Source organism: Cryptosporidium muris, genomic scaffold (assembly GCF_000006515.1).
Source record: "Cryptosporidium muris RN66 scf_1106632373451 genomic scaffold, whole genome shotgun sequence".
Taxonomy (NCBI): Eukaryota; Apicomplexa; class Conoidasida; order Eucoccidiorida; family Cryptosporidiidae; genus Cryptosporidium; species Cryptosporidium muris.
In genome coordinates, this window is record NW_002196575.1 from 357,778 (window position 1) to 370,818 (window position 13,041).

The window sequence follows — 13,041 nt, forward strand, 5'->3', positions numbered from 1 at the left end:
ATGCAAATGAAATATCCCTCCGTAGCTTACTTTAAATAGGTTCATTTATCCAATCTAAATAGTTATCTATCCTAGTTAATCAAATTTTGCAAATACTAGAGCTAATATCAATTTCGTCTGATTATTTTGGACAAATCTATTTATACAAAAAAAACCTATAACCATACATTAGTATACAGTGTTTAGCGGCATTGATAGCACCTCTGTTTTAAGTTGGATTATTATTAGAGAAATTTACACATGCAATATTTACATGCAAAAGCCAAAAATTAATTATTAGAAAAAACAAGTTATCAAGAAATACAAATTGTCTAGAAAAAGTTTTAAGGTGATATCTAAATATTCTTGCCTATGTTTTCATTTAAATAATGCAGTCGCTTAAATTGTTCCAATTGCATTCTTATAGTATCTCTTTGTATATCACCTATTTTATCATTATGAACTAAATGATTAATATCACCATCTTCTGAATGCAAATTTTCTAATTTTTCCTTAAGGCTAAATGAATTGGTCTGTGTATTATGCGTCTTTTGTATTAGATTTTCTGCGATAGACTGTAGTGTTTTGCTTTCGGGATCAATTTTTTTCAGCATTTCTACAAGATCTTCATTACTACCTCCTCTTATAGATTCACCTCGAGGCCACAACGCATCTACAGATTGTTTATGGCTAATATCATGTAGTTTTTTCTCTGCTATATTTAATAATTTTCTTAGATCATCAGATTTAGTTTCTAGATCAGCAACCTTCTTTTCTAATTTTACCTTCTCAGATTCAAGTTTTTGATATATTGGTGAACTTGTTAAAAATTTAGTGGTATTATTTTCTTCTATAGTTGAAGTAAGTGTAATAACTCTTTCTCTTAATAATTTCACTTGCTCATTAGACTCTTTTAAGCGATTAGTAAGATGTTTATTGTCTTGCTCAATCATTGAAATGATATTTTTATTAGATTCCCCTTCTGTAACTTTTTCTTTGAAAGCCTCATCTAATTTCTGCATATCAGCTTCTAAAGAGAATAATATTCTCACAACATCATTTAATGAGCTATAAATTACGCCATCATTAGGAATTATTTGTAATACTACCTTCGCTTTATACACAGCATTATTTACTGATTGTATAATATTGTTTAAAAATTCATTGTTACTAGTATATTTTATATCTTTACATATATTCCCCATAATAGTACTATTTCCGGACAATTTTTGCTGGACAGAACTCAATTGACGCGATAGTACAGCAATAAGTTGCGATTCATTTGAAGAATCACTTTTATTTGTTACATACTCATGGACTGCCTCTCCAAGCTTGAATAAATGCTCTCTTAGCTCTCTATTTTCATTTTCTATATCTGATAAAGTCGATATTTTCGTTTTTTCTTTATCAGTTACAATATATGAGTTCTTTGCATTAGCTGCCGTGAAACTATAGTTTGATTCTTGTGAACCTGGAAATTCAGGAGTCATTGACTTATTTGTCTCTGTCTGTCCACAACAAAAAAAACCTAGGTTATGGGTTACAGGTGATACTCCATGAGCTTGAAGTTGTTTATGAGCTGATGAATCTGGTTGGGTTAATTGATCTGGAAATAATGGATTTGATATTTTAGGTGGAGAAACAATGGTAGGATTACTACAAGAATTAATCCATGGCATACATGAGCTTAGAATTTTATTGTTTATACCTATATTATTAGGTGTTTGTGGTGATAATGGAGGAGATAGCTTGATATTAGCTGGTATTGTCTGAGGTCCAATATATCCCACACCTTCTAGAGGTATATTCATTTGACCTACTGGTACCCTGTTGAAGTTACTCATGGACATAGACCGCGGAATAGGACTTATTGGAGGTAAATGCTGCATATTGTTAGAATTTGGATATACCATTACTCCAGGTAATGGATTGGATGCCGGAAACATACCACTATGTCCAACTGAAGGAGTACTTTGCATATTGCTTGTAGGAATAACTGTTCTATATTGTTGAGACTTCATTATATAATTACAGTATATATTTAGCAAATATAATTCTTATTTGTGCCCCCAGACTTTTCTTTATGTAGTTACAATGTACATGTCTCTATCGCTTATTGTCCATATTCGTAATGAGATTATAAGGATTGTTAACTTCAATTCTTAAAAAAATGATCATTAATATAGTTAGAAATTTGCTAATTACAAATATTTATTCCTATTTATAATGTCTCTACTCTTTAAAGTTCGTTTTTTCTTGTAAAAAGAAGAAAAAATATGCAGATTAAAGATGAAGGCGCCTATAGCTGCAAATTTTTAGATCTCACAATATTTAGTTGTTTAGCTGGTAAAAAAGTCAATGCACTTTTCTTTATTCAACTAATATAGCTATATTAATACTTATAGTAAATGACTTGTGTTATTTTATTATCTTAATGATATAAATAATCTATATAAGGGAATGATATACAATGTTTTGGTTAGCAAAACATAGAATTAGCAAGATTCCAGTCCAGAGTAAAGAGATTCATTATGCCTGCAAAAGAAAAGTTTTTTGCTCAAAAGAAGATTTCTATAGTGTTGTTTTAGATGTCAATAAATATCAAAAGTTTCTTCCATGGTGCGAAGAGAGCCATGTGATACAATCAAGTACCAACTGTATGAACTCATTTATAGCCGAAATTCGTGTGGGATTTGGGCCTTTTAGTGAAGTATATTACTCTTTGGTTAATGGAGATAAGCCAAATAAAATAGAGGCTATTTGGTTACCGTTCAATGAATTTTGTAAAGATCAAGGAATAAATTCATCAGCTATAAAGAGGTTATATATGTGGAATAATAAACCAGGTATTGTTAAATATCACAAAACTTTGTGGATATTTGAAGAAATATCATATTTGCATCCTTATACACTTGTTAAATTCTCCATTGACTTCGAGTTTTATTCTGCTTTATATCGAAATATTACAAAATTATATTTATCTCGAATTGCAGAGTCAATGATTGACTCTTTCGAGAGTAGAGTTAGATATATAAATCTACTAAAGAATGATCAGAATTAGTTGAAATGTTTAGAGGAATTACTAAAGGGAAGCTTGAAAGAAAAACAATTAAATAAATCTGAGTGTGCATTGTATGTGTAGGGCTGTACTTTCATCAACCAATAATATCATGTTAGGGTATAATTTACTGTATATCTCTAGGAAAGACATTTGTTTCTTGTCGACACTAGATCTTTCTCCATGTAATTGTCTTGTAATTTAATAATGCTTCACTTGTAGCTGCTAAATATAGAATTATATTTTAGCAAATTTATTATGTGAATAAACAGCAAAGTATAATACCATATTTGGTTATCTTTGCAGATCACTATTGCTACTACTAGGTCTAGGATTTCTAGACTCACCAATATTGTTACCAGCATCATGAGAATCACTGGAAGAATATCTTTGTACAGTTGCAATATTTTTATTGTGATCTGTTCCAGAACCTTCAGAAAAGAAATCAGAGTGGTAGCTTCCCTGGCCTAAACGGCTTCTCCTTCTCATTTCCCTTTGTCTGATACCTCTTCTAATAAACCTATCATTCATTCTAAGAGAACGAGCTATTGGTGAAAAACCAACAACTAGTCCAAGAAGAAAACCTAGTGATAAGCCAATAGCCCATGATACAGTTCCTGAGTGAGCCATTATTCCAATTACTGCACCTGTACCTAAACCTCCAAGGGCTCCTAGAACTGCTCCAAGCCTGCCAACTAGTAAAATAGACATAAAAAGATTACATAAGGATCCACCTAGAGTAAGAGCTCCTGCAATACAAGATGACACTAAACCACCAACCAACATTCCAACAATTATTCCAAGGCTTCCACTTCCTGCAAGCCAGTAGCCACCTCCCTTCCAAAAGTGAGAAGATTTTAGACCTTGAGAAAAAAGACCTGATTGCCAGTATATTGCTAAAAAAGCAATCAAAATATATCCAATAAAAGCAATAATAGATCCACTCCAGACGGGCCAACAACAGCACCTTGAAAAGCAAAAGCCACAGTGTAACTCTTCCATAGTTAGTCCTATATTTTGAGTTGTTTTACCACTGCTATCTGTTAGGATAATTGGTGGAGTTAAAGTAGATCCTGAAGTAACTATAGCTGTATTATTAGCTGTTAGTAAGCTTGTAGAAGCAATAGGGTCAACTAGAAGATTAAACCCTCCAGTAGATGTAACGCAGACTTTTGAGTCACTAGATGCATGAATAAATGCTAGTGAGTATTGAGCAGAATTACTTATAGTCATGGGTGGTAGCGAAATTTCTGCACATTCAGATGGTTCGCTAGAAATACTCGAACCTATAGTAGAAAGCATATTTGGTATTCCACTTGCTCCTATAGAAGCTTGATTACTTATATAATTAAGTGAAGATGATAATTTGATAGATTTAAGGTCAATATTAGAAGTTAAAGCTTTAATTGTTCCATTAGTAGTATTTAAAGTATTATTGGAATTTAGAGTAGGTATTATAACATCTTTAATATTAGTATCAATACTTTTAGGCTTTGAACATTTTGATAAAATATTTGAGCACTCATGCTCACAAACTAACATGATCATAATATTATTAGATAAAGATCCTGCATCAGCTGACTCTTCATTACAAGCTAGAGTACAAAACAAATTTTTCATAAAATCTTTACATTCGGGAGTATTGGCTCTCGATGCATAGTCTAATGCCATAGATTGGAGCTTTTCAGAGCAGCAATTACATGGCTCACTTGAGCAATGTTCTGAGATAGAAACATTTAGCAGGCCTGGTTTCCTAGAATATTCCTTTATTGAAGGCTCAGTTGTAATTGGTAAACTGTATATTTTGGAAGGTAAATAGCCAATTAAAGTAGCTACTAAAAAGCTGAAGTTAAAGAACTGAATCATCAGTTAATAAACTAACCACTTTTTAGAGATAGCAATACGATTTTATTAGCACTAAAATATAGATCTTTAAACTATTCTTTGGAGTATTGAAAGTCTAAAGCATCTAAACTTCTAGACTTATACTTCAAACTGCGCTTCTAGTTACTTTTTTCCTCCAATTAAATGGGTAATGAGTAATTATTTTACCTTTATTCACTTCCTCACCGATATTTACAGCTCATAGACATGCATCTGTGCGTGTTAAATAGCAGTAATGGAGACAGAGCGTGATAGGTCCAAGGTACTTCTTTGATAGTTAAAGCAGGTTTTTAAAAAATGAAATAGTGTATATATTCACATTCAAACACCAAATATTATTGGTTTTGGATAACTATTCATAAATATACTAAGATTTCATCAACACATTATAAGTTTGCAAAACTATGAGAAAAAAAAGTCAGGATTTTCAAGAAAATCCAGCGCCAACGTGAAGGTACATGTACAAACCTTGTAACCTTGAAGAGGTAATAAAATCCTTCCAAGTTCATAATACTAAAGCATATTTATACTGCATCATAAACTTATCTGAGAATTTACGAATGAAACTGCACTCTAATGAAGTATTTTGTCGTATATATTTATAATAAGGATATCTTCTATATTAAATAATAAAGTCACTTCATCTTTTATTTTATTCAAACTATAGTTTTAACCAAGGTAAACTTTAAATATATTCATTTTTTCTAATTCAAAGAAGTCAATATTTCAATTAATGTTTGATCAACTGGGGTTTTGTTGGCAATAGAATTACATATTGAAAGTGCTGTAGACTCATCAAAAAGTTTAGCAAGGTGTAGAAGTAAATGAAAATCATTCAGCAATTGGTAAGAAGTCGAAGATATATTAACTAATCTGTTTTTAATAAACGTCGCTACATCCGCAGGAGTTTGAGTAGAAATACGATTTTCTCGTGGAAATTGATTACAATTAAAGAGTGACCTTGGTCTTATAGGGGCTGATTCATTCACACGAACTACAAACCAATGAGCATCAAATCTAGAAGTTTCTTGGCCACCTTCAAGAACTTGTGGTAATAATTCGCCTTTTTGTTCTGCCCTAAGCTTCATGTGAAGATCATCATCCAAATTATCCTCATCTAAGAGATGATCCCTAATGAAGGCTAGTCCAAGATCAGATACTGCAAAGGCATTTGGTACAGGAGCACTGTCTTCTGATTTCTTACAGGGAGCAATAGTACAAGCGATAAAATTGCTAACAGGGTATCCAGTATAGTGGTTATACTTTAAATAATCAAGCTGTAGTTTCCCTAAGGAAATAATTTCTCTGGATGTCAGTAACTCATCTCTCTCTTTATGAGTAAAAATAAGTCCAATACATTCTAAGCCAAGGCTATGAGCAATTGTATCTACTGTGCTTTTGAAATCATCAAATTCTAGTTCTAGATTACCAAATTTGTGATTATTTGTCTGAGGAGGTTCATATATAGCCTCCATAACAGCTCTAATTCCCATCGGATACGTATTATCTTCTTTATAGTATCCATACATCCATCCAATACGCTGTTTCTGTAATTGTAAATTGCAAGTCCAATATTTCACAAAGTCAGTAACTTCAGCTAAGTTCATCATCTCTAAATGATCTACATGACGATAAACTTGATGCTTTAAGGTTATTGATGGTGGTATCTTATTTATTTTCCCAATAGCTATATTAATGGGTTTATAAGATGTCTTCATAGGCAAATCATCTATCATATAATTTCGTTCCTGTAGAAATGAATCAAAAGATTTAAATTGGGGAACTATTCCGTTACTACCCTGTCTTCTAGGAGTTAAGTTTGACGACTCATTAATATCCGAAGACTTCATTTCGCTGGATTTCTCCATAGGTGGGATATCACTAGTACTCATTTGTTGAGGACGAGTAATAAGTTTACATGTAACTTGGGGAGTTACATCTGTTATTAGAAATACAACAGATCCATCCGACAATCCATGTTGCTTCAGACTCAGAGAATCACCCTTGAGTAAACTATTGCCTGAAGAATCTAAGCTCAGTAACTGTTGGTGCTCTGGGACTTTTAAAGAAGCTGCAATCTTTGTTTTAAGCATTGAGAGCGAACATCCAGATGGTACAGTTACTCTAGATCTACCCGAGGTAGAAAATACGCGGATAACCCATTCTTCATTCATTGTGTCGAGTATAAACTTCTGGCAAAAATGTAATAGAATATAAACCAAATTTCCTAGAAATGACCGGAACTACTGTGCAGATTAGGATCTATTTCACAATTAGATAATATTTATTATTTTAAAATAAGTTAGATCCAAGTTTGCAATAGTTCGATCTCAAGTTCTATATAAAATAAGAAGTAAACGCTTCAAGTCTACTTATGTATCAGAATACAACAAGATCCCACAATAGCCTTTTTAATAAATTTAATACTGCAATTTGGGGGCAGTTCTCGTTACTATTAGTCAAATTATTTATATGTAGAGTTGAAGATATCTAAAACGCAAATAAACTTTGAGACTCAGCCTTCAAAGCTTATGTACTGAGTACCCGCTTGAGAGAGGGGTAACTTGACCTGGTAGCACTGTTCGATGCTCACAAAAGCTACCACTCAAGCTAGAAATAAGTAGAAGGATCAGTTTCATTATAAGTAATTTTGTATAGAAAGATTTTAGAGTCTTGTGTCTCTAATTTATCTTTTGCAGCTATTCTTTTTATCTCTAAATTTCAATACAATATTTCATAACGGAGCTACAGGTACTTCTGAAATTTGCTTATAAATAAATAACTTGAATTTTTTTAACTTCGGCAACTTAGTAATCCTTTCTTTGTATTAGATTGCTTACTAATAGTAAATATGCCTCGAGAGCTAGTAACTCTACAAATAGGTCAATGTGGTAATCAAATAGGCATGGAGTTTTGGAAACAATTATGCATAGAGCATGGCCTAGGAGTTGATGGTACAGTTGAAAAGAATATTGAGACTGTCGATGATAGAAAGGATGTATTTTTTTATTTGGCAGATGATAGTCACTATGTACCCAGAGCCTTATTATTTGACTTAGAACCTAGAGTTCTAAATAGTATTAAATCTAGTGAATTTAAGCATTTGTATAATCCAGAAAATTTTTATATTGGTAAAGAAGGAGGTGGAGCAGGGAACAATTGGGGTTGCGGCTATGATGAGGGTGAAACTATGTATGATGAAATTTTAGACATGCTTGATCGTGAAGTTGATGGTTGTGATAGTATGGAGGGATTTATATTTTGCCACTCAATAGCAGGAGGCACAGGAAGTGGTATGGGTTCTTATATGCTAGAACTTTTAAATGAGCACTATCCTAGAAAACTAATTAAGACATTTTCAGTATTCCCAATGCTGACAAATGAAAGCTCCGATGTTGTGGTACAGCCTTATAACTCTGTTTTAACACTAAAGAGATTGGCACTAAATGCAGACTGTGTAGTTGTTTTGGATAACACAGCTTTAAATGGTATTGCTGTTGATAGGCTTAAACTGAATAACCCTACATTTGCTCAAACAAATGCTTTAGTCAGTACTGTGATGGCTGCTTCAACCACTACTTTAAGATATCCAAGTTATATGCATAATAACCTTGTATCACTTATAGCAGCTCTTGTCCCAACTCCTCGGTGTCACTTTCTAGTTACATCTTATACTCCAATAACAATTAGTCAAAATATACAACAAGCTGTAAGGAAAACAACAACACTTGATGTAATGCGAAGACTCTTGCAGCCAAACAACATTATGGTGAGTACAAATATGCGTAAAGGCACATATATCTCAATCTTGAACATAATTAGAGGGGAAACTGACCCTTTGGAAGTTCATAAAAGTCTTCAGCGTATTCGAGATAGAAATATGGTCAAATTTATTCAGTGGGGCCCAGCTGCAATTCAAGTGGCTCTTTCTAAATATAATCCATATGGAAATCAACACAAGGTAAATGGTTTGATGATGGCTAATAATACTGCAATTGCAGCATTATTTCAGCGTTGTGTGGCTCAATTTGATCGTCTCATGAAACGTGGTGCTTTTCTTGAAAACTATAAGAAGCAAAGTGTATTTCAAGATGGTCTTGAAGAGTTTGAAAATTCTAGAGAGGTTACTGAAATGTTAATAGATGAATACAAAAGAGCTGAAAGGGATGACTATATATTAGCTGGCTATGGAATTGAACAGGATCAACATAACTTTGACAAATTCCAAAGTAGTCACGAACCTTCATATACTAGTCAATCCCCATCAATTTTTAGTAGTGAAAACACAAATAGCTTTAACTTTCCCAGAATTTAAATGTGCCAAACTGTTATGGATAGTATTTATATTTAATGTGTTAAGTAAATAATAGAAATGAACTAAATGAACTTCTTGCGTTCCTTTCCACGGCGTTCTCTCCTTAGAATTCTCTTTTCTGAACGTTTAGATCCCTTGGAATAAGTTATCTTTGGGCTTACATTCTGGATTTCTACGTTTGGAGTGGGCAAGTGCAGATTTGAATCTAATTTTGAGGGAGATTCTCCTGGAATAATATATGGGACTTCTATTAAACTCTGAAATTTTTTAATCAGCTCTTCTATCTCAGATCTGGCAGACTCAAACTCAAAAACACTTCTGTTACAATTTATATCCAAAAGTCCGTCATGGTTTATATCCTTTCTAAGCCCTATACAAGATGTTACAGGAAGCATACTCCAAAACCGTAGTTCATTGTCACTAGATAAAATGACACAGGGAATATTTTTCAAACGGCAAATTACAGGTATATGCTGACCAATATCAGTTGAAAGCATCTCATTTGAAGCAATAATACCTACAACTTTCTTTTTGTTCAAATTGCGGCATACTGAATTATTCCCAGTGTAACAAAGGATCTTCAGCCAGTTTATATCTCCACCTCTCAAATTCTTTGTAATACTAAATAAACCAGAAATAGATTATATAAAAAGTTATAACTTATTTTTAATTAACTTACCTATTAACTTTACTAGAAAATATTGATTGAGAATCCTCAGACAGAGGTTTCCTATAGTAAAAAAGGGTTATATCTAGGTAAATGTCAATATATTAAATATATTACTAGGACATACCATTTGGCATTAAAGCTATTTAATAGACTATACCTTGAGTGAGTTTGTTTACCCTTACTTTTCTTCATTTAATAAGCTTATTCTTGCCTCACCTACCGCTGAATTATGTAGCGCCTTTTTTCTTTTTTGAACTCCCGTTGAGCCTTGGTGGGTATTTTGGAAATTAAGGAAGTTTTCGACTTCTATTATTATACTTTGATAACCTCATATGTCTTATAATGATAAAGTTGTACTTGAAAAAAATATTTTAGCTAAATCTGAGAATTATAAAAGTTTAATAAATGCGTCTGTGGTCCAATTTTTCATCTCTAAATAATATAAATAATCAAGCACATCTTGAAATTAATACAAATAAAAGACTAACACCATATTTTAGTTTCAATGCTAGCTCCCTCAGACAGCGTAAAGTGCATGGTTCACAAATCATTGAGGATGAATTGTCTTTTGAAGAGTTGCGCTGCATGCATTACAAAGCAAAAATATTGCAAGCTCAGTGTGATAGTAATCAAGTAAAAGAATCTCATCATATTTTAATGCCAGCTTCAAATCTCGTAAACATTAGTGTGGATACATATGATATAAGTCATGATAGTCATAATAAGGAGAATGAACAGACACAAGTAAAAAATTTACAAAGTACTTTAAGTAATCCCAGATTAGAGATGAAGGGGCAGAAAATAATGGTACGGATGATTAAAGCTACTGATAATCACATTGATACGATTTGTGAAGGATTGGATTTTGACTTAGTAGATGCAAGTAAAAATATGAAGAAGGAACTACAAAGTTCACTATCAAACCTTCTTTCAGTAATTACAAATGAGCAAGAGAATAATAGTGAAGAAGTTGATTTCAAGAACATGTCATACATTAGTTGCATTATTCCACTACCTATTAGTAGATCTAGTGCACTTTTAACAGAAAATAGTAGTTTTGAATTAACTCAAAAAGCTTTGTTATGCACTGGTTATACTCAAACTTTAAATCCATATTTAAGTTACTCGCGTTTATTTCGAGAATCAATTATGTATACTTATTTGATGGATAGATATAATAAATATTCAAAGCGAGGATTATATTCTAACTCATTTTCACTTTATCAGTCAACAATATCTACCTTCCCAAGTAACTTTGAAGCTCCTAAATTGTGTATAAGTGCCTACAAGGACGGTTACTCATTCAATTTATCACTTGATGATACATATATTCGCAAATGTAAATTAATAAAATTAATTGGAAGGGGTGCTAATGCAATTGTTTTTCTTTCAGAAATTTCTACACTAGAAAATAATATAGAGGTTCATTCTTGTAAATTGGCAATTAAAATTCAGCATTTAGATCTTGGACTTTGCATACGTGAATTGTATTGTGGAATGATACTCAATAAACGTCAGAAAAAATCCTTAAAACTTTTGAACAGTAAATATAGAGATATTTTTAGGAGAAAAGTATCTGTTTCAATTGATGACTCAGTAGTGAATTCCCCTTTTAAATTTGGTACAGCCAGAAGCTCTATAAGTACTTGCTATCAACCTGAAAGTAATTTTACATCAAATAGAAATTCAATAGAATCAAATGAGCAATCTAACCCAAATAATCAAGTTAATACCTTGGATTCATACTCCAAAATTACCAATTTAAAAGTAGCCCATAGACCAAGTACTCAGATTTTGGGTGATTTTAGTCGTCTTTCAATTGGATCAACTTATTCCACAGGAAGAACATCCCTGTACTTATCAGAAAATATGATTACCAAACCTATACAATTAAGCTATGGAGTTACAGTCTTTTGTACAACGGAGCTGCATGTTATTGCATCGAATAGCTCTGGTTTAATTCAAAACATATTTACACGTAATATGGTAAGGAATAATAAAAATAACAAATTTGTATCTGAAAATAAAGATGAAGTTACAAAAGCATCTAAATCAATTGGAATATCACTTCTTCCAACAGCCGAAGGAGCTATAAGTATTCAACAAATCATTAATGAGCACTACATAAAACACTGCAAAAATATGGATGAACCTCTCGTACTATTTTTAATATATCAGATGATTGAAGCTTTGATAGGATTACATGACATGAATTTAATTCATGGAGATATTAAACCAGATAATATTCTTCTTTATCCAGAAACAACTGCTGTTCAACACAATTCAGACTTGGATCACATTTATGACTTAAATACATTACATAAAGATCAATTTATATTAAGTGAACAAAATCCCATCCATCCACTACTTCCAGAAGGTGCTACTTTGCCAATACATATGGCAATTATTGATATGGGCAGGAGTTTGGATATTGGTGAAATTTATAATGGCACTTTGTTTTTGGGGAATTGTCATGCTAAAGGATTTACTCCCCCTAGTATGCTTGAGAAACAGTCATGGTTATATCATATTGACATATTTGGATTAGCTTGTTTAGCACACTGTCTGATAACTGGTAGATATATGGAATTAACTAAGTTGCCAAGCCGAGATTGGACAATTTATGACCGGAATTATAGTTTAGGTGAAAATATAAATCACTTTCAAATTTATTATTATAGAGTAAAGAATGCAAGTCAATGCATCAAAAGAAATTGGAATACTCCATTTTGGACCCAATTTTTTCAAGAAACAATAAATTTCTGTCCACTATTTAGACATGATGAAGAACTAGTGGAAACTAATATAAATACATCTTTAGATGAAGTCACAGTGGAACTGCGAAATAGTTGTAGATATCTTCTAAAACAGCTAAAAGAAAAGATTATTAAGATCTTTGATTCTCAAAATCACTTTAAAAAACAACTCATGTACCAACTAATTTCACTAAATAATAAGTTATCAGGAATAGTATAGACTATCCCCCTTTGTTTATAAATATCTAATTTTAATAATTATTGTGCTTAAATTTCCAATACGTTACATTTGTAGGCTAAAGTACTTTTTTACTTCTTGTATTAGCGCTTGCATGTGGTGGGTCATTGTGGGGAGGGGGTCATGTAAAGCCCCACGAAT

The 13,041-nt window shown here is 32.3% G+C and overlaps 7 protein-coding genes across 7 annotated transcripts, besides 2 other annotated features; 3 read left to right on the top strand and 4 right to left on the bottom strand.

Moving 5' to 3' along the window:
• Positions 1-335: 335 nt before the first annotated feature.
• Positions 336-2,000, bottom strand: CMU_033970 (uncharacterized protein; the record flags this gene model as incomplete). The annotated part of the gene is made up of 1 exon (XM_002141325.1): positions 336-2,000. One exon carries the CDS (start codon positions 1,998-2,000, stop codon positions 336-338), a length of 1,665 nt encoding a protein of 554 aa, XP_002141361.1.
• Positions 2,001-2,449: 449 nt separating this feature from the next.
• CMU_033980 (polyketide cyclase/dehydrase domain-containing protein) lies at positions 2,450-3,040 on the top strand (the record flags this gene model as incomplete). Its single annotated transcript, XM_002141326.1, has 1 exon — positions 2,450-3,040. One exon carries the CDS (start codon positions 2,450-2,452, stop codon positions 3,038-3,040), a length of 591 nt encoding a protein of 196 aa, XP_002141362.1.
• Positions 3,041-3,146: 106 nt separating this feature from the next.
• Positions 3,147-4,903, bottom strand: CMU_033990 (uncharacterized protein; the record flags this gene model as incomplete). Its single annotated transcript, XM_002141327.1, has 1 exon — positions 3,147-4,903. The coding sequence occupies one exon, from the start codon at positions 4,901-4,903 to the stop codon at positions 3,332-3,334; it is 1,572 nt and encodes a 523-aa protein (XP_002141363.1). The 3' UTR covers positions 3,147-3,331.
• Positions 4,904-5,501: 598 nt separating this feature from the next.
• Positions 5,502-7,460, bottom strand: CMU_034000 (NPL4 family protein). The gene has a single exon (XM_002141328.1). The coding sequence runs from the start codon at positions 7,093-7,095 to the stop codon at positions 5,626-5,628; it is 1,470 nt and encodes a 489-aa protein (XP_002141364.1). The 5' UTR covers positions 7,096-7,460; the 3' UTR covers positions 5,502-5,625.
• Positions 7,199-7,222: a sequence feature (AT_rich).
• A 312-nt stretch (positions 7,461-7,772) lies between the features above and the next one.
• On the top strand, positions 7,773-9,236 carry CMU_034010 (gamma tubulin, putative; the record flags this gene model as incomplete). The annotated part of the gene is made up of 1 exon (XM_002141329.1): positions 7,773-9,236. The coding sequence occupies one exon, from the start codon at positions 7,773-7,775 to the stop codon at positions 9,234-9,236; it is 1,464 nt and encodes a 487-aa protein (XP_002141365.1).
• A 62-nt stretch (positions 9,237-9,298) lies between these two features.
• Positions 9,299-10,098, bottom strand: CMU_034020 (uncharacterized protein; the record flags this gene model as incomplete). Its single annotated transcript, XM_002141330.1, has 3 exons — positions 9,299-9,857; positions 9,916-9,966; positions 10,031-10,098. The coding sequence occupies 3 exons, from the start codon at positions 10,096-10,098 to the stop codon at positions 9,299-9,301; spliced, it is 678 nt and encodes a 225-aa protein (XP_002141366.1).
• A 213-nt stretch (positions 10,099-10,311) lies between these two features.
• Positions 10,312-12,882, top strand: CMU_034030 (uncharacterized protein; the record flags this gene model as incomplete). Its single annotated transcript, XM_002141331.1, has 1 exon — positions 10,312-12,882. The coding sequence occupies one exon, from the start codon at positions 10,312-10,314 to the stop codon at positions 12,880-12,882; it is 2,571 nt and encodes an 856-aa protein (XP_002141367.1).
• A 14-nt stretch (positions 12,883-12,896) lies between these two features.
• Positions 12,897-12,925: a sequence feature (AT_rich).
• The last annotated feature ends 116 nt before the right edge of the window (positions 12,926-13,041 follow it).